This window comes from Phascolarctos cinereus, unplaced genomic scaffold (genome assembly GCF_003287225.1).
Source record: "Phascolarctos cinereus isolate Bilbo 61053 unplaced genomic scaffold, phaCin_HiC Scaffold_726;HRSCAF=1367, whole genome shotgun sequence".
Classification (NCBI taxonomy): Eukaryota; Metazoa; Chordata; class Mammalia; order Diprotodontia; family Phascolarctidae; genus Phascolarctos; species Phascolarctos cinereus.
The window spans coordinates 72,131,865-72,150,108 of record NW_027556098.1 but is presented as its reverse complement, the minus strand read 5'-3'; the positions used below and the strand labels follow the sequence as shown (position 1 = coordinate 72,150,108).

At 34.4% G+C, this 18,244-nt stretch overlaps 1 protein-coding gene and 1 non-coding gene across 12 annotated transcripts in view; one reads left to right on the top strand and one right to left on the bottom strand.

The window, feature by feature from the left end:
• Window positions 1-6,983: 6,983 nt before the first annotated feature.
• TASL (TLR adaptor interacting with endolysosomal SLC15A4) overlaps window positions 6,984-18,244 on the bottom strand; it is a 28,254-nt gene continuing 16,993 nt past the window's right edge. For 7 of the 11 annotated variants that reach the window (XM_078146595.1, XM_078146597.1, XM_078146596.1 and 4 more), the window contains 2 exons: window positions 15,236-15,290; window positions 6,984-9,313 (listed from right to left, as the gene is read on the bottom strand). In XM_078146595.1, the coding sequence (XP_078002721.1) occupies window positions 8,396-9,298 (903 nt within the window). In that variant the 5' untranslated portion in view covers window positions 9,299-9,313; window positions 15,236-15,290 and the 3' untranslated portion in view covers window positions 6,984-8,395. The remainder of the gene's footprint in view (window positions 9,314-15,235; window positions 15,291-18,244) is intronic. The other 4 variants (XM_020980061.2, XM_078146602.1, XM_078146600.1 and 1 more) reach the window with 1 other exon arrangement.
• LOC144454734 (U6 spliceosomal RNA) lies at window positions 15,845-15,951 on the top strand. The gene has a single exon (XR_013483236.1). It is a non-coding gene; the product is annotated as a U6 spliceosomal RNA (small nuclear RNA).

The following is an 18,244-nucleotide window of genomic DNA, read 5'->3' as shown; positions in this document are numbered from 1 at the left end:
ATACAATTTGCCATATTAAGGAAAGATCCATTTATTCCTATGTTTTCTAATGTTTTTAAATAAAATGGTTATTTTATTTGGCCAAAAGGTTTGGGTTGTGGGTTTTTGTTTTTGTTTTGTTTTGTTTTGCATCTATTGATATAATCAAATATTTGTTGGGGGCTTTTTCTTTTCCCCATTTAATTTTTTTACATTAATACATATTTGTGGAATAAAATAAGCATTTCCATAACATAATACAATAAAAAAGATGATTGTACATAAAACTGCAAATCAGCTAAGCATAATTTGCCATTCCTTTCAAATATAAAGTAAAATTATCATGTAAACTTTTTTCTTCTTTTTTTCTACCCTCCCCCACTGCACCCTCAAGATGGCTACCATTAGACACAGATAGGTGTATGTGTATGCATATGTGTGTGTGTGTATACACATACACATACATATATATGTATATGCAAAATTATTCTATACATGCTTCTATTTATCAGTTCTTTTGTTGTTTTACTTAATAATATGGTCAATTATATCTACATTTTACCTAACATTAAACCAATCTGACATTCCTAGTATAAACCCAACCTGGACATAATATATGATCTTTTTGATATTCAGCCTTTTAAAGTTTTTGAATCAAAGTTTACTAGGAATGTTGATCTATAATGTTCTTTCTCTGTTTTGACTGTCCTTGGTTAGGTATCAAAAACATGTTTTTATCACAAAAGGGATTTGTTTGGATCCCTTTTTTTGCAAAGAGTTTATATAATATTAGAATTAATTGTTCTTTTGGTTTTTGACAAAATTCACTTATAAATCCATTTGGTCAATTACTAGATTTTTTTGTTTGTTGTTTGCTTGGGAGCTCATTTATGGCTTTTTCTGATTTCTTTTTGTGAGATTTAGTTGTTTAATTAATCTATTCCACATACTGCCAAACTTAGCATTTTATATCTGTGTTAACATTCATCCATTCCATTTAAGTTTTTGGTTTTATTGGCACATAGGTGGGCAAAATAATTTTGAATAACATCTTTTATTTCTTATTTGTTGAGAAGTCTCCATTTTGGTACTGGTAACATTTTTTTCCCTTTTTCTCATTTTTAAACAAATTAACTAAAAAACAGTTCCTAGTTTTATTTATTAATTTAGTAGGGGTTTTTTTGCTTTCAGATTGGTTGATCTCTTCTTTGAGTTTTAGTGTTTCTTTTTTTTATTATTTAGTTATTTTTTACCTGTTGGTTTTCTAGGTTTTTTTTAAAGGTACATGTTCAATTTGTTAATCATTGTTTCTGTCTTTTTTTGAGGAAAGTATTTAAAGGTATAATTTCCTACCCTAAACACTGCTTTGGCTACATCACAAAAGTTTTGGCTTGTTCTCTCATTTTCATCATTATCTTTAATGAAAATATCTTTTTTTTCTGATTTGTTCTTTGACTGACCAAGTCATTTACATAAAATTAATTAGTCTCTAGTTGATTTTTAATGTTTTCTTCATATGTCTTTCATTAAATATAATTTTACTGTAAAGTGCTCAGTAAAGGATATTTTTAATAGTATTGCTTTTATGTATTTGTAAAGTTTTCATGCCTTACTAGATGGTCAATTTTTGTAATAGTATCACTCACACCTAAGAAATGTATATAATCATTTCTATTCCCATTTAATAACCACCATAAAAGAGTAATGTGTAACTTTTCCAAAATTTCATTCAGCTTCTTACCTTCTTGCTTCTTTATTTTTGATTATATTGGTCTAGCCCTGACGGGTACATCAACATTCCCCAGAGTAACAATTTTGCTATTTATCTGTATAACTCATTTAGCTTTTCTTGTATCTAAATATTGTGCCATTCAGTGCATATATGTTAAGTACTTAAATTAACTCATTGTCTATGTTACCTTTCAGCAAAATATAGTTTTCCTATTTATCTCTTTTAATTAAGTCTAGTTTTTGCTGTTGCTTTGTCTGAGATCATGATTGCTGCCTTTATTTTTTTTAAATTCAACTTAAAGTAGATGTTACTCTACCACCTTATTTTAATTTTTTGTTATTCTGTATGTTTCCTATAAAAAACATGTTATTGGATTCTGCTTTCTAATCCATTCTACCATCCTCTTCCATTTCGTGGGTATTTGTCATATTCACATTCACATTCACATTTATGATCATTAATTGTGTATTACCCTCCATTCTATTCTCCTGTACTTTTTCCTTTCTTTGTTATACTCCCATCTTCATAAATTCTCCCACCCCAGCCTTTTTCTCCCTGTCCCCCTCTCCCTATTCTTTCTTGTTTTCAAACTGAATAAATTGTGTATCTAGATCAAACTTCTTAGGTATATGTATGTATGTTCTATCTGCCTTTTACCAGTTAGATAAAAATGAAGTTCAGGTGATACCTGTTTCCCCTCTTTCCTTGTTCGTCTAGACTTCTACTTCAAATCTGTAACCTTATGCTAAGAAAAATGACTTCTATGGTTTCTCCTTAGATTTCTTATTACTACTGGATCTGGGCTCATCTGAAATCTTGAAGGAAGATGGACTGAACGGTTTCCTTTTATTCCATTGTTTGACTAGTTACTCTTTGATATTAAATCCACAACAACGTGCTGACCCAGCTCAGAGTGCGAATTTCCAAAATTTTACTTTATCCACCAGACTAGGAGGCCTTTTGCAAAGATGTTATCTTAATTCACTTTTCTTTAAAAATTTTATTAATGCTCTATTGTTTATATTACTATCAATTTCCAGTGCCTTTTCTTCACAAAAAGGAAACCGTTAAAGCAAACCAATAATAGTATGTGAGAGTAGGCAGCTTTCCACATCTGTGATCCACTGCCAAAGCAGTGCTTAGGAAAGGGAGGACATGTGTTTCATCATTAGTGCTCTGGAATCCAAATCTGCACTTTTATTTACACCAGGCCTGCATAACATATGGCCTGCAAGCTGCTTTCAGTCAGCCAAAGGATTATGGGGAGCCCCCAAAAAATATAGAGGACGTAAAACAAAGTAAAGCTGTAATGAGTGCTTTGTTTATGCCTCATTTAACCCACCTTCCACTTGTCACTATTGTGCCCATCATGGGTAGGTTGCCATCGCACACGGCTCTCCTGTTTGTCATGTGACCTGCAGCAACCAACCATTGTCAATCTGTCTCTAGCCTGAAAGGAGCAAGAGTTGTATCTTTTTGCTGTGTTTTCAGTCATTACTGGCATTGAATAGGGACAAAGTGAACGCAGCCAAACGCCAACGCAGCTGATGCCTGCTATACAATGAGTGGCAGCAACACAAGGGCTTCTTCCCCGCCCTTGCCATGCATCCACCCTCCAAATTACACGACTGGTGCTTTCTCCAAGGCCAGACACTCAGTTCAGTATTTCTTTGGATGTGAGTGGTTACCGTGGAGATTTTTTGGTTCTAAACATTGAAGTTTGTTGGGTGACTTTGTAGAATCAGTGATAAAAAGAAATGGAAGATCGAATCAGAACATAGAGTATTTAATGCAGAGTGTACAAATAGATACTTGTTTACTTAAATGAGAGACAAAATATTGTGGCTCATTTGCCAAGAAGTAATAGTCGTTCTGAAGGAATACGATCTTTGTCGCCATTTTGAATCAGAACATCCTGACTTAAGCAAATTGGACACCAATGAAAAACAAATTAAAGCATCCAAATTGTTGAAAAATCTCAGAGGGGAACAATGTTTTTCCAAGAAAGTAAACTCAGAAAATGAAGTGGCTACTAAGGTTAGTTTTCAGATTTCTAAAGAAATCTATTTCAAAAATGATTCTAGAGTATGATAAACAGATTGCTGACAAGTAATGCAATATGTCCCATTAACTTAATGCAAATAGTAAGAAAACCTGAAAAATGTATTAAAACATGCCACTTAGCAAAGTAATTTTTAAACATTACTGTAATTTCATGATAAATAAAAATCTTAAGTAATAAGTATAATTAATTGATATTAACTGAAATTTCCCTTTTTTCAATATGGTTTATTTGCAAAATAGTTTAATCATTAATTATACCTTTATTTTGAAAGTAAGCTACTAAGAACCTATCTGTGGCCTGAAGAAGTTTAGCCTATTTTAATTTTGGTCCCTATCTACTGCCAAGTTGTGCAGGTCTGATTTATGCAGCAGGTGTTTACGTGAAAAATTGTGTGGCACAACTGCATATTGATTATTTAAAACCAAATCCTATTTCAGACGGAGCTGGCTACATAGAGATTTCTTGTGAGAGACCACAAGTTTGATATTAGTAGAGGGATTAAACTTTACTCTCCTCTATGACCACAAACTATACTAATCCCATCCATAGAGGCAGAATATTACAATAGAAATAGCCCTCAATTTAGAGTGAGATTTGCTTTTGCAACCCGAGTCTGTCATTTATTAGCTGTGTAACCTTGAGTAAGTTTCCAAGTCTTAATGTCTTACCTAGACTAGATAACCTTTGGGGTCACTTCTAGTTCTAAATCTGTTATCATAGGTGCCTCACAAATAACCATGCTATTCTCCATAAGAATATAACATCAGGGGCTCACTGATAATTATCACCTTTCTCACATCCACCTCTTAAATCTCCAGCCTCCTTTGCTCAGCTCAACTACTGTCTCTTAAGAGGCTTTTCCTGATCCCCCTCTGTCAGTGCTAGTAAGAAAAAAATTACTTTCTGAGTTTACTTTGCATACTTTCCATATATACTTAGAGGTGTGCATGTTGGTTTCCCTAGTTGAATTTAAACTCCTTGAGGGCAGAGCAGGGACTATTTTTGTTTTGTTCATTGTATCCCCAGAGCCTAGCACATATGAGGTATATAATAAATGCTTGCTGATTAATTGGTTGATTCATGATTGATCACAATTACTGAATAAATTCAAAGTATATACCTTTCCTGAGGGTAAGTCTTTAGCATCTTCTTTGCACACTTAGGATATTTGACGTTGTTGGAGCATAATTATTCAGATAGCAGTATAGCAGATAGAGAGCCAGCCTAGCCTCAGAGCTGGGGATTTGGGGAGAGCAGCTAGGTGGCACAGTGGAAGAATGCTGGGCTTAGAATCAGGAAGACTTGAGTTCAAATCTAGCTTCAGACACTTAATAGCTGGGTTACCATGGGCAAATCACTAATCTGTTTTCCCTCAGTTTCCTTGTCTGAAAAATTATCTGGAGAAGGACATGGCAAACCATTCCAGTATCTTTGCCAAGAATACCCCAAATACATCACAAAGAGTCAGACACACTGAACAACAACAGAGTCAAAAGGACTTCCTCTGATAAATACTAGCTGTGTGATTCTGAGCAATTTCTTAACCTAAGTGCCCTAAGTAATTCTATAAGACTATAGAGTCAGAGTAGGTGCCAACCCACATTGATAGAGGAAGTCTCTATGATAGCTCCTTACCCTGTTGAAATCACAGACCTAAGTGGGGTGGATGGGAAGATAGATACAGAAGATAAATAGATACAGATAGATCTATCTAGATAGATAGATATCCATATACACAGACACACACACACACACACACACACACACACGTATGTGTATATATGAAATTTGCTGTTGAGTTGTTTCAGTCATTTCTGACTCTTTGTGACCCCACTGAGGGTTTTCTTGGCAAAGATACTAGGTTCTTAATAAATCTTTGTTGACTGACTGAATGATTGATTGGGCCTAGGTTAGAAGCAGCACATGCATATATGTGTATGTAAATATAAAATATAAATATCTTTAAATATATTATATATTTCATATGTTATATATAATCATTTACTTCAGGACTTTAAGGTAAATCTTATTTCACTGATGTGAGCCCTCCTTCCATTGATTTAGATCCCAACTTCTCTACACTTTACTATATGGATCTTAATTAATTTTAGTGGCTGAAAAAATTCATCATCCTGTGGCCTGATCATGATCCTTTCCAAACTTACCTAAGTTGTCACAGGGCCACAACCATATATTACTATTGCCATCCTGCTGCAGTCACAGTTTTGTTCCAGAAGGGCTAAGGAGCTGAGGGGAGGGAATAATTACCTGTTCCAAGGTTGGGACTTTGAGTTAAAAAAAAGATGATATCTGAGGGGATGGAATGGGGGATAAGCAAAGTGGCAATGTCCCTGAAACCTTTAAGCATGTAGAGTATCCTGTAAATTTTATTACAATCGTATGACTCTCACCAGAGACCCTGGACTGGTTAGAATACTAGGAGAGTTATCAGCAAATCCCCTTGGTCTATTTCAATGTCTTACCCCTTTTGATTCTGTAGTCCTTTATTTACATCGTTTATCCCCACTCTTCTAGGTCATCCCTGAGGTAATGGCAGAGGCATCAGGGGCGGTCCAAGCACTGGCTGGCATCCTTGTTCCCTTCAGTCACCCACATATAACTCAGTTTTAGCCATAGGATTCTTACAGAGGTGAGAGTCATGACTTTCTTCTTAAGTTACTTGCCCCAGGAGTCCCAGAGGTAAACATCACTTCCTAATGATAGTTCAGAATTTGAGACAGGTTGTCTTGGATCAACCAGTGAGCCAGGAAAATCGTATAGATGCCTGAGTATATTTTATAGGTTTCTCTTTCTTGAAGTAGCCTTGATATGTATTCTCCCGAGCCTAAGATAAGACCATTTGATATTAGGGTTGCCGGGTCAGCAGGCCCGGACTCTGTGGCTCCCACTAGGGAAGCATAATTTCAAGTGAATTTTGTTCGATGTTACAATTTCTTTTATATAGCTGTCAGGTGACATGACAGTCATGCTTTAGATTTTTTTATGTAGCTTTATAAATATTTCTCTCTCATAAAAGTAGCTAGCCTTAAAATTTTCTAAATAAAAGTAATTCTGATACTTTATATTTAAGAGGTCTGATGCCTCAACATCCTTATCTACACTGACTCTGTTTCCTGCTACACTATAAAACAAACCACAGGTCTTGCAAAGCACTCATTGAAAGGAGAGTTGCATGTGTAGAACAAATGCTTCTCATGTTATTTTTTAATGTATGGTGTCACTAAAAGTTTTGAAAGTATTATTAAAACACAGAAAGTCAATATTGTTACATGTAGAAAAGTTACAGATATGCCACATTTCTTTAATATTTCAAACACAGATTTCAAATCAAACCATTATTGTCATTATACAAAATTGTATGTTTGTTTAAAAAAATTAGCAATTACATATTACAGGATCAGACTTAAACCAGCATGTATATTATTTAATTTTAGAATCTATAACTTTACAAGGAAGAGCAGTTTGGCAAATCTATTCTTGGCTCCTGTGGGATGTGTGTGTGTGTGTGTGTGTGTGTGTGTGTGTGTGTGTGTGTATGTATTGGAGGCTTTCAAGGGGACAAAAATGAGAAATGCAACCAGTTATGTTCTTTAATAAAAGCACAGTATCCCCAAGGCAATATGGTGCATGGAAAGTGTGTGGGATCTGGAGCCAAAGGGCCAGGGTTTGAATCTAAACACTGTCATCGTGTGTAAACTCTGTCACACTCTGTGTGACTTTAGGCAAGTCTTTCAACCTCTCCAGGCCTCAGTTACCTCATATGCAAAATGAAAGACTAGATGACTTCTGTGTACTATTTCAGCTCTAAGTCTGCTTATCAAAGTTAAGTTGAAGTTTCAGATTGTCACAATTTCTTTCACTTTTTGATAATCTTTTTTTTTTGCAGAGACTTGTAGATGTGGGAACATGACTTACTCACATACTTGTGCTGAAGTAATCATCCATATAGAGAAAAAAACACAGAAATTTCCCTTCATCTAAAAAATATGCTCTAGATGATTGGTCCTTTAAGTGATTTTCTGATAAAATAAGAGGGAAAAAAACCACAAGCACAAATATAAATATACATATTTTCATAATTTGGAAAATATGGACCTGCCCAGGAATGTTTTTTTTCCTTTTCTTTTTCCTTTCCTTTTTTTTTTTTTGCAATAAACACAGTGTTAACCTACTCCCTTATTAGCAGTTTTCTATACTTTTCCATGTTTCCCAAATGCCCTAGGCAATATACAAAAAGATAATTCTTTAACTTGGAAACTGAGAACACTTTTTGTTTTTGTTTTCCTTTGACTGTAATTTTCCTTCTCTTGAAATAGTATATGAGCCTGACGTTTATTTTCTCTTTTGTTCAGTTGTTTTTATCTTGTTTAGTTGATGTACTTGTTCTTTAAAATAATTTATTATTCTTTCCTGGTATTCTTTCTTCATTTTACTGTCATCCTTTTTGCCCTTCATTCCACATCTCTGAGACACATTGTACATAACTACTCCATGATTTGAACCTTTCACTCTTACTTCCTGTTTTCTTTCTTCAGGAAAAAAAAATTAAATAGAATACAGCTTTGAGTTCAACTGTAAGAGGAATTAAGATATCTTTTTCATAGACTCACATTGCTATATTGGGAAATATGCAGACTAGGTGTGCTGATTTCAGTGGAGACTAGTCGTAACAGGCAGTTAATAACCATATCCTTGGCCTTTATGGCCTCTAAGTTTTTCTCCCGTGATATCTGTAGGCTGATTTGATCCACACTTGTCATGATGAGCTCTGAGCCCAGAATCTGAATAGGAGAGCTGTCATGAAATACAGTGTCCATGAAATACTGTTTATACAACTCCATTACCTTCTGCTCCAAATATTCATTCAGCATGGCATTGGAAAGAGGCTTCTGAAGTGGCACAATACTTTTGTCCTTGATGCTGGTTATTCTCCAGTAAGATGAGTGTCTTTGAAGGGGTTTGCAAGACAAATCACTCAATTGAGTTGAAATAGATTCCTCCATAGGCAAAGGAATTTCTGAAGATTTCAATAGTGGGCCAAATTCAAAGCTGCTTTCCAAGGTAGAATCTGTTGCAGCTAAGTTGATGGCCATAACTTGGCCCCCAGCAATGTGTAAATCATTGTAATTCTTGCAAATACTTTTACAGGAAGGAGGAACCAAATAGGTTTCTCTGCTCATATTGGAGTCTCCACAGTCTTCAACCCCAGCAGAAGTTTGCCATTCAAGTTGAGGATTGTGACTTGATTCTAGCACTGTCACTTTTTGTTTCCTGCTTTGTTGACTTTCTCTCGAACGGACTGAAGAAATAAAATTTCCAGGAGGCTTGCATCTCCAATGAATACTTTTGTCTTGTGCTTCATCTGCAGAAGAACAGGGGATACTACTGGTAGAGTTCATCTCCATTGCCTTCTCCTCAGCAACCTTTTCATCACTAGGAGTACAAGTGAGGTGGTTGTCAGACCAGTAGGCAATTCCAAAGAGATATGCTTCTGAAAGCATTCCTAGAAAGAGCTGCTAAAAAAAAAAATTTTAATTGGTGGGCATAAAAATTCTACAGGTCGCATATCAGAAATGCAACAATAATAAAAAAGAAACTGTCTTTTAAATAGATTTAAATTGTTGTAGCTAAATGGATAGAGAGCCAGCTTCGGAACAAGGACTACCTAGGTTCAAATCCTGCCTCTGATACATACTTGCTGTGTTTTCCTGGGCAAAACATCTCAGTACTTTAGGTAACAATTCTCTGAGGCTATAAATTGTACAGAATGTGCCAGTTTCAAATGGTAGAGGAAATTCTTTACTAGGTATTCCTGCATCAATGAAATCACAGGTCCAATCTCTATTGTAAGTCATGATATATTTGTTTGAACTTATCAAAACATTTCTCAAAAGTGTATTTTTGTCTATAATACCTAAATTAAGAAAATGCTAGTGTAGAATTAATTTTTTCTAGTAGAATAGAAGCTTTTGTAGGCAGCTTTGTCATTTTGCCACTTTACCCCCTAGTATTTAGCACATTTTGCCTTGCACATAAGAGATTTAACTAATGTTTGTTGAATTGAATTGAATTTCCATGACTGAAAAAACATTAATTGATTTTTTTCTGATTTTTTGGCTAATCCCTTTTTTTTTAAATACAGTCAAGAAGAAAACATTAATAAAGATTCCAAGGTTAGATAATGTTCAGAAATATGTTGAGAGGTCAGGAAGTAGGCAAGTTTGGCTGTAGTAATTTCCCATAAAGAAATGGCTGGAAAGCTAGGCTGGAGTCAAATTGTAGGAGAATCTGAAGACAATGCTAAGGAATTTGGGCTTTATTATTATTTTAGAACATAAGCATATTTTATTCTCAATGAATGGAGGAGGGGCAGGAGGGAGGCAACAATTTGGAACTCAAAATTTTTAAAATGAATGTTAAAAATTTCACATATAATTCAGAAATATTTAATGAAATAAATAAAATTATGTATTTTTTAAAAGAACATGTAGGAGGAAAGGAATCTAAGTTATTTATAACCATTTGAAAAAATGCTGCAAGAATCACTAACATTTTTTAAAAATGAAAATTAAAGCAATTCTGAGATTCCACCTCCCACCCATTAGATTGGAAAGGTTGACAACAAAGGAAAATGTTGGAAAGCAGAAAAACAGGCATATTGCCATGAATTGGTCCAGTCATTTGGGAACATTTTAGAATTATGCTCAAAAGCTACTAAAAAGCATATACCCTTTGACCCATCCATAATACTCTTAATCCGTTACTCCAAAAAGATCAAAAAAAGAGGAAAATATTTTATATATACAAAAGTATTTATAGCAGTTTTTTTTTGTAACAGCAAAGAACTGGAAACTAAGGGAATGCCCAACAAATGGGGAATGGTTGAACAAATTATGGCATATGAATATAACATAATATTATTGTAATGTAAAAAAAAATGAAGAAAAGACAGGTGGTTTTTTTTTTGCTTGGTTTTTTTGTTTGTTTTTTTGGTGAGGCAACTAGGGTTAAGTGACTTGCCCAGGATCACACAGCCAGTAAGTGTCAAGTGTCTGAGGAAAAAAAACAGTTTTAAAGAGACCTAGGAAGACCTTCATGGGATGATGCAGAGTGAAATGACCTGAACTAGAAGAATGTTTTATACTATAATAAGCCCATTGTAAAATGAACAATTTTTGGAAGATTTAAGAACTCTAATTAGCACAATGATTAAACATAATTTTATAGGTCTGATGAACACTAATTCGCAACACTTGACAAATAAGTAATGGATTAATATGCAAAATGAGTCATACATTTTGGACATGACCAGTGTGAAAATTTGTCCTACTTGACTATGCTTATTTGTTAGAAGTGTTGTTGGTTTTTTGTTTGTTTATTTGTTTGTTTTCAGTGGGTGGATGGAAAGGGAGGCAGGGAGAAAAAAATAGATACTTGAAAAAAAATTTAATGAATTTTAAAAATTAAAAAAATTAGTGTTAGTTAAAAATTAAACTAAAATGAAATGCATACATGACATTATGGAACCACCTAACAGGAATGAGTATACATTACCTTATGCATGAGTCTAGGCATGAGGAAATTTAGGACCATTTTGGCAGTAGCAGTAGAAATTAAAAGGCAGCCATTAGTAAGGAAAAAATTTACAGGACTTTTGATTGTACTCACTCTTTTCCCTTAAAATTAACCTTTACACACTTATATTTTTATAAACCTCTAATAGATTATAAGCTCATTGAGGGTAAGATGGTTTTCTTTATCTTTATATCCCCAGAACTTGCTGGACATACAATAAGAACTTTGAAAATGTTCATTGGAATGAAATGGGTTAGACATAGAGTGAGTGAGAGAAAAGAGTCAAATATGACTCATTTTCAGAAAGGCAACTGTGTGTGTAATGAAAAGAACACCAAATTTTGGATCTAAAGGACCCACATTTTAATCCTTGCTGTGCTATTTACTACCTATGTGACTGTCTGATAATAACTCACATTTATCCAGTGTTTTAATTTATAAAACTCTTTTCCAACAATAATTCAACAATAGAGAATAAAAGTATTATTAATTGCAGTATTATAGATGTGGCAACTGAGGTTCAGCGAGACTAGCCCAGAGTCACATATGGATAGAGTGTATCAAAGCCCATATTCAAATCCAGGTCCCTGACTGACAGCACAGTCTTGCCAAGTCACTTAATCTTTCAGGACCTCAGTACACATTTCTGTAGGATGAAAGAATTAGGCCAGATAGCCTCTGTGACATCCTTTCTATCTCTAAATTAGGGATTCTTACCCTAGGGTCCATGAACTTAATTTAAAAACTATTTTGATAACCATATTTCAATATAAATGGTTTCTTTTGTAGTGCTGTGTATTTTTTAATTTTAATTAAATTATTTATTTTTAGTATTCAACATTCACTTCCATAAGCTTTTGAGTCTTAAATTTTCTCCCCCTCCCTCCTCTCCTGTCTCCCAAAGAAGGTGTGCAATCTGATATAGGCTGTACGTATACATTCCTATTAAACATATTTTCACATTAGTCATATTGTAAACAAGAATTAGAACCAATAAACAGAAGGAAAAAAAGAGCAAATAGTATCCTTTGATCTGCATTCAGACTCTATAGTCCTTTCTCTGGATATGGACAGCATTTTCCATTATGAGTCTTTTGGAGTTGTCTTAGATCCTTGCATTGCTGAGAAGAGCCAAGTCTATCAAAGTTAGTCATCAACAGTGTGGCTGATATTGTGTGCAATGTTCTCCTGGTTCTGCTCACTTCACTCAGCATCAGTCCATACATATATTTCCAGGTTTTTCTGAAGTCTGCTGCTCATCATTTATTATTGCACAATAGTATTGCATCACATTGATATGCCACAACTTGTTCAGAAATTCCCCAATTGACAGGCATCCCCTCAACTTCCAAATCTTTGCCACCACAGAAAAAGCTGCTATAAATAGTGGGTTCTTTTCCCATTTTTATAATCTCTTTAGGATACAGCCCTAGAAGTGGTGTTGCTGGGTCAAGAGTATGCACATTTTTATAACCCTTTAGGCATAGTTCCAAATTGCTCTCCAAAATGGTTGGATCATTTCACAACTCTACCAACAATGCATTAGTGTTCTGATTTTCCCACATCTTCTCCAGCATTTATCATTTCCCTGTTTTGTCATGTTGGCCAATCTGATAGGTATGATGTGGTACCTCAGAGTTGTTTTGATTTGCATTTCTCTAATCGATAGTGATTTGGAGCATTTTTTCATATGACTAGAGATAGCATTAATTTCTTCATCTGAAAACTGCCTGTTCATATCCTTTGACCATTTATCAATTGGGGGAATGACTTGGCTTCTTATAAATTTGACTCAGTTCTGTATATATTTTAGAAATGAGGCCTTTATCAAAGACATTAGTTGTAAAAATTCTTTCCTAGTTTTCTGCTTCCCTCCTAATCTTGGTTGCATTAGCTTTGTGCAAAAAATTTTCAACTTAATGTAATCAAAATCATCCATTTTGTATTTCAGAATGTACTCTATCTCTTGTTTGGTCATAAAGTCTTCAATTCTCCATAAATCTGACAGGTAAACTATTCCTTGCTCTCCCAGTTTGTTAATAGTATCAGCCTTTATATCTAAATCATGTATCCATTTTGACTTTATTTTGGTATACAGTATAAGATGTTGGTCTATGCCCAGTTTTAATCATATATATTTTTTATGCATTTAAAGTCCATAGGCTTAATCATATTGCACACACAAAAAAAGATTAAGAACCCCTGCTCTAAATTTTTTGAAGTTATTCATTTTTAGTAAAAGGATGATGCTACCAGTAAAAGAAAAAGAAAAGTTAGTCTGGGCAGCTGAGTTAGCGGAAAAGGGGATATTTGGTGCTTCAGGAAATAACCAACATCCAAATACAAATGGATGGTTTCCAGCAAGCAGCAGGAATTCAGATCTAGTTCAAGATGGATCAAAACTTGAAGATCTGAACTTTGAAAATTTGAAAATCATCTGCAACAAAGGGATTATTAAGTAAGCAAAATGGAGGGGGGGAGGGAAGCAGAACAGAGAGAGAGAGCAGAGAAGGAGAGGAGAGGAGAAAAGAGAGAGAAAGAGATGGAGAGAGAGAGAAAGAGATGGAGAGATGGGGGAGGGAGAGAGAAAGAGAAAGAGAGAATTGAAAAGAGAGACATAAAGAGTTGAGAACACATCTTTAGGAAATGATCACATTTTGTATGTGGAAAGACAAAGGATGCAGAAAAGAAGAAAAAAGAAGAAACAGCATGAGAATCTGGCTAATACGGATTCTGAGGAATCAAAGGAGGAAAAATTTTTAAGGAAGGAGTGGTTAACGATATTAAACTGTACAGAAATCAAAGTGATTGAATGAAAAAAAAACAATACTTGGGATATTTTATTTCATGGAGCAGGACAGAGTGGGGCAAAAGCAAATTGCTGGGGGTTAAGAAGGAAACAAGAAAATGGAAAGAAGTGTAAATTACATGTTTGTCAACTGTGACAATGAAAAGCAAAGAGGGTAATCGCTAAAGGGAAAATCTGGGTCAAGATAAAGGTTTTGTTTTGTTTTGTTTGTTAAAGGACATACCTGTTCATATTCAAAGGCCAAGAAGACAGAACTAATAAAGGTAGAGAAACTGAAAATGGAAATGAAAGGGATTAAGTAAAGTTGAGAAGCAGGATAGCATAGTAGATAGAGAGCCAGTATCAGCTTCCAGAAGACTTGTATTCAGCCTTAGACACATCCTGGTTGTGTGACCTTGGACAAGTCCCTTAAAATTTTAGTGCTACTGAATTCATTAGTCAAGTTATGTACTCTAATATCTAATGTTGTTGACATAATAATTGTAATTATATTCCAATATAATTTCCTCTACCTGCAACATTAAAACTTTAAGTTCTCATTGCCCCAGGGAACTCTCTAAATATCTAAATTGAAGAAGAGTTGTCCATCTGTATTACTGGAGGGAATTCTGTATGCCAATGAAGTCTCCCTACACTAATGAAATTGGTTCCTGACCAAAACAAAACTGAGGCTGAAACTCACAGAGAAAATAGAGAAGTTAGCTTTGGATGTGCAATGTCTCTTCCTCTGGGCTAAGAAGAAGGAAGAGAAAACAGCTGGAGAAATAAAGATATCATTCCTGAGAGAGCATGGGAAATCAATCTTTATCTTCTCAGTAAAATAGAAGAGGAGGTAGTTTTTCTGCAATTTTGGGGAATAGTTGGGACATATAAAGAACAGAGAAGATGTAGAATAACTGAATGTTCTTGTGAATGAAGCCAAATAATTTCAAAAGCTTGTGATCCATGTAAGTCTGACCTCCAACTAAAATAGAGCAGTAGCATGGCCTAATAAATAACAGGATGAACTTGGAGTGAGAGAGTCTTGAGTTTGAATTGTGTTTCATATACTTACTAGCTATATGACTCTAGGCAAATGACTTATCTTCTCTGAGCCTTAGGTTCCAGAACTGTAAAAAAGAGATAACAAAAGCACAAAGTTGTTATGAAGATCAAATGAAAATGCCCATGTGACTTTCTTAACAAACCCTAAAAGCATTATATCCATAACAACTATTATTATCACTTTCACAAGAACTATCTTAAGTAGGTGGCAATGTTTTCCAATTCTACTAAATAAGTTATTCTTTAAATATAATAATCATTAAACTTTTAATGCTGTAGGTAGAGGAAAGTGCATTATAATGCAATAACAATTATCATAGCAAGGACATATTGTATATTAGAGTGCATACTCAATTAATGAATTCAGAAGCAGCTGGGTGATACAGTGCATAGCATGTGGAACCTGGAATCAGGAAGGTTTGAGTTTAAATACATTCTCAGACACTTAATAGCTGTGTGACCCTGGAAGTCACTTAAATCCCTTTTTTTACCTCAGTTTCCCCATCTGTAGAATGGGGATAATCTCCAGGACTGTTGTGAGGATCAAAGGAGATAATATTCATAGAGCACACAGTAAGTGCTATATAAATGACAGTTATTAATAAGAATATATAATAGAGTGCTTGCTTCAGCAGCACATATACTAAAATTGGAATGATATAGAGAAGATTAGCATGGCCCCTGTGCAAGGATGACATACAAATTTGTGAAGTGTTCCATATTTTTGGAAGAGAATTTGGAACTCAAAGTTTTAAAAACAAATGTTAAAAATTGTTTTTACATGCACCTGGGAAATAAGATATACAGACAATGGGGTATAGAAAATGGGGTATCTATGCTGTCCTACAGAAAAATAGAAGGGGAAAGGGATAAGAGGAGGGGTAAGTGATAGAAGGGAGGGCAGATTGGGGGGAAGGGGTATGCAGAATTCACATCTTGGTGTTGGGGGAGAGGAGAGATGGGGAGAAAAACTGGAACTCAAAACCTTGTGGAAGTGAGTGTTGAAAACTAAAAAATAACTAATTAATTTTTTTTAAAAATGTAACAAAGAGACTGGGAGCCAGGGGATCTAGATTCTCTTTGCCATTCTTCCATAAATTCATTTTGTGACCTTCAGCAAGTTATCAACCTCTCTGAGCTTCACGTTTTCCACACCATAAAAATCAGCCTAGGTGACTCCCAAAATCTCTTCCAGCTTAAACATTCTATAGTTCTTTCCCAAGAAAAGAAAGACATTTGAGTTTAAAGAAACTGCTTAGAATAGAGATGAAATTTTCATGATAACCAGCAGATGGCAGCAATAAGCACAATTATGGTAACCTATAAATTAAAGAAAGCACACACAATGAATCTGTTTTGAATAATGAATGCATTATTAAGGAGAAAATACTATGCTGTATAGTGTGTTATATTTTTTAACTTAAAATATTTTAAAATGTATTACTTTATTTCATCCTTGGAGCTTTTTTGATATTAAAAAAAACCCAAGTTTAAACATTCAAAACAATTTTAAGAGTTAAGAAGACATTCACTTTTTTTTATCATGCTATTCTATTCCTCTTCAATAGCATTTTTAAAATTTTAGAAAAATAATAGGTCATTAAATAAAGTTCATCTGTAAAATCATAGTTTAACTCAATACAGTGTTTTATTTGAGCTGAATTCTTATTACTTGATTTTTTAAAAAATTTCTAATCTTGAAGATAGTTTAGAAGTTCACTTGAGTTCAACTTGCAGATAAGGTGCTCTGGAATATTTACCCCACGAATTTGTATCAGATGAGAGAAAACCAAAATTAACTTGAATTGCAAATTCGCAATTTAGGAAAACAACAGCACCTTTTTATACTAGTTGGGTGCTTACTAAATTACAACATCAGTAAAATAAATAAATACTTCCCTTCTATATATTTTGTTTTTAGAAAATTGCCCTCAGTTTTAACTTCCATTCTTCCACAGTGGCAGAGAAAGGGAATTCTTAGCAGGATATAGTCAAAATAACAAAAGTGGAAGAATCAATCAATAAACATTTATTAAGTTTTCACTTAATTTCACACACAAAAAAAGGCAACTAAATAAATGAGCTGAAAAATCTGAGGGCTTTTAATATACTACAGCTATGAAAACACATACTATCCCAAATATACAAATTTAAAAGAAATATAATGCTGGGATACTCTGCCTCCCTATTCTTTTTGAATCTTCTTTTCATATCAATCTGAGGTGATGGTGCAGGAGGAATCAATATCTTTACTGAGATAGTTTACTGAGGAATATAACTATGTTCATTTTTTAAACTTTCAAATATTTTTCATTTATACCATTACAGTTACTGGGGGTGGGGAGAAACTCCCCCCACTGACTATTATAATGAAGAAAAAATTAAGCAAAAATATCTGATAGTGACCATATCTGACAATATATGCAACTTTCTGACTCCATAGTCCCTTACTCTCTAAAAACATAAAAGTTATGTTTATCTGTTTCCTATCACTGAAGAATTCAGCTTATTTTATTGATCTTTTCATTTGTTGTTATAGTTATTGTATATATTATTTTTGGTACCTCTTATTTCACTCTATATCAACTCATACAAATCTTCCAGTATCTCTCTAAATGCTCAGGTAGCACTCCCCTCTGTGATCACTTTCCCCAAACCAGATGTTTACTCCCCCATAAATACACACAGTTCATGGGGGTATAGGGGAAAGGAAAGGTCATTTAAAGCATAATGGGACTGAGGCATGTTTACAGGGAACACACATGGCCAAGGCAACTCATAACTCTAAAAATACAATCTCACATTGTTTTCTTTTTTTTTTCAATTGTTCTATATCTAGAAGCTCACGGTGGGTGTCGTTTTAAAGATCTCTAACTAGATTACTCATCTGGGCTTGCTCAATGTAAGGCAAAGTGTTTCCTATAGAGAAGGCAATCCTCTACTTGCTGGATCGAGCAGGTAGTTCAGCTGTTCAACTGCTTCTTCCCCGGCCGAGGCTCTTGCTGAGCTGTCCCAGACA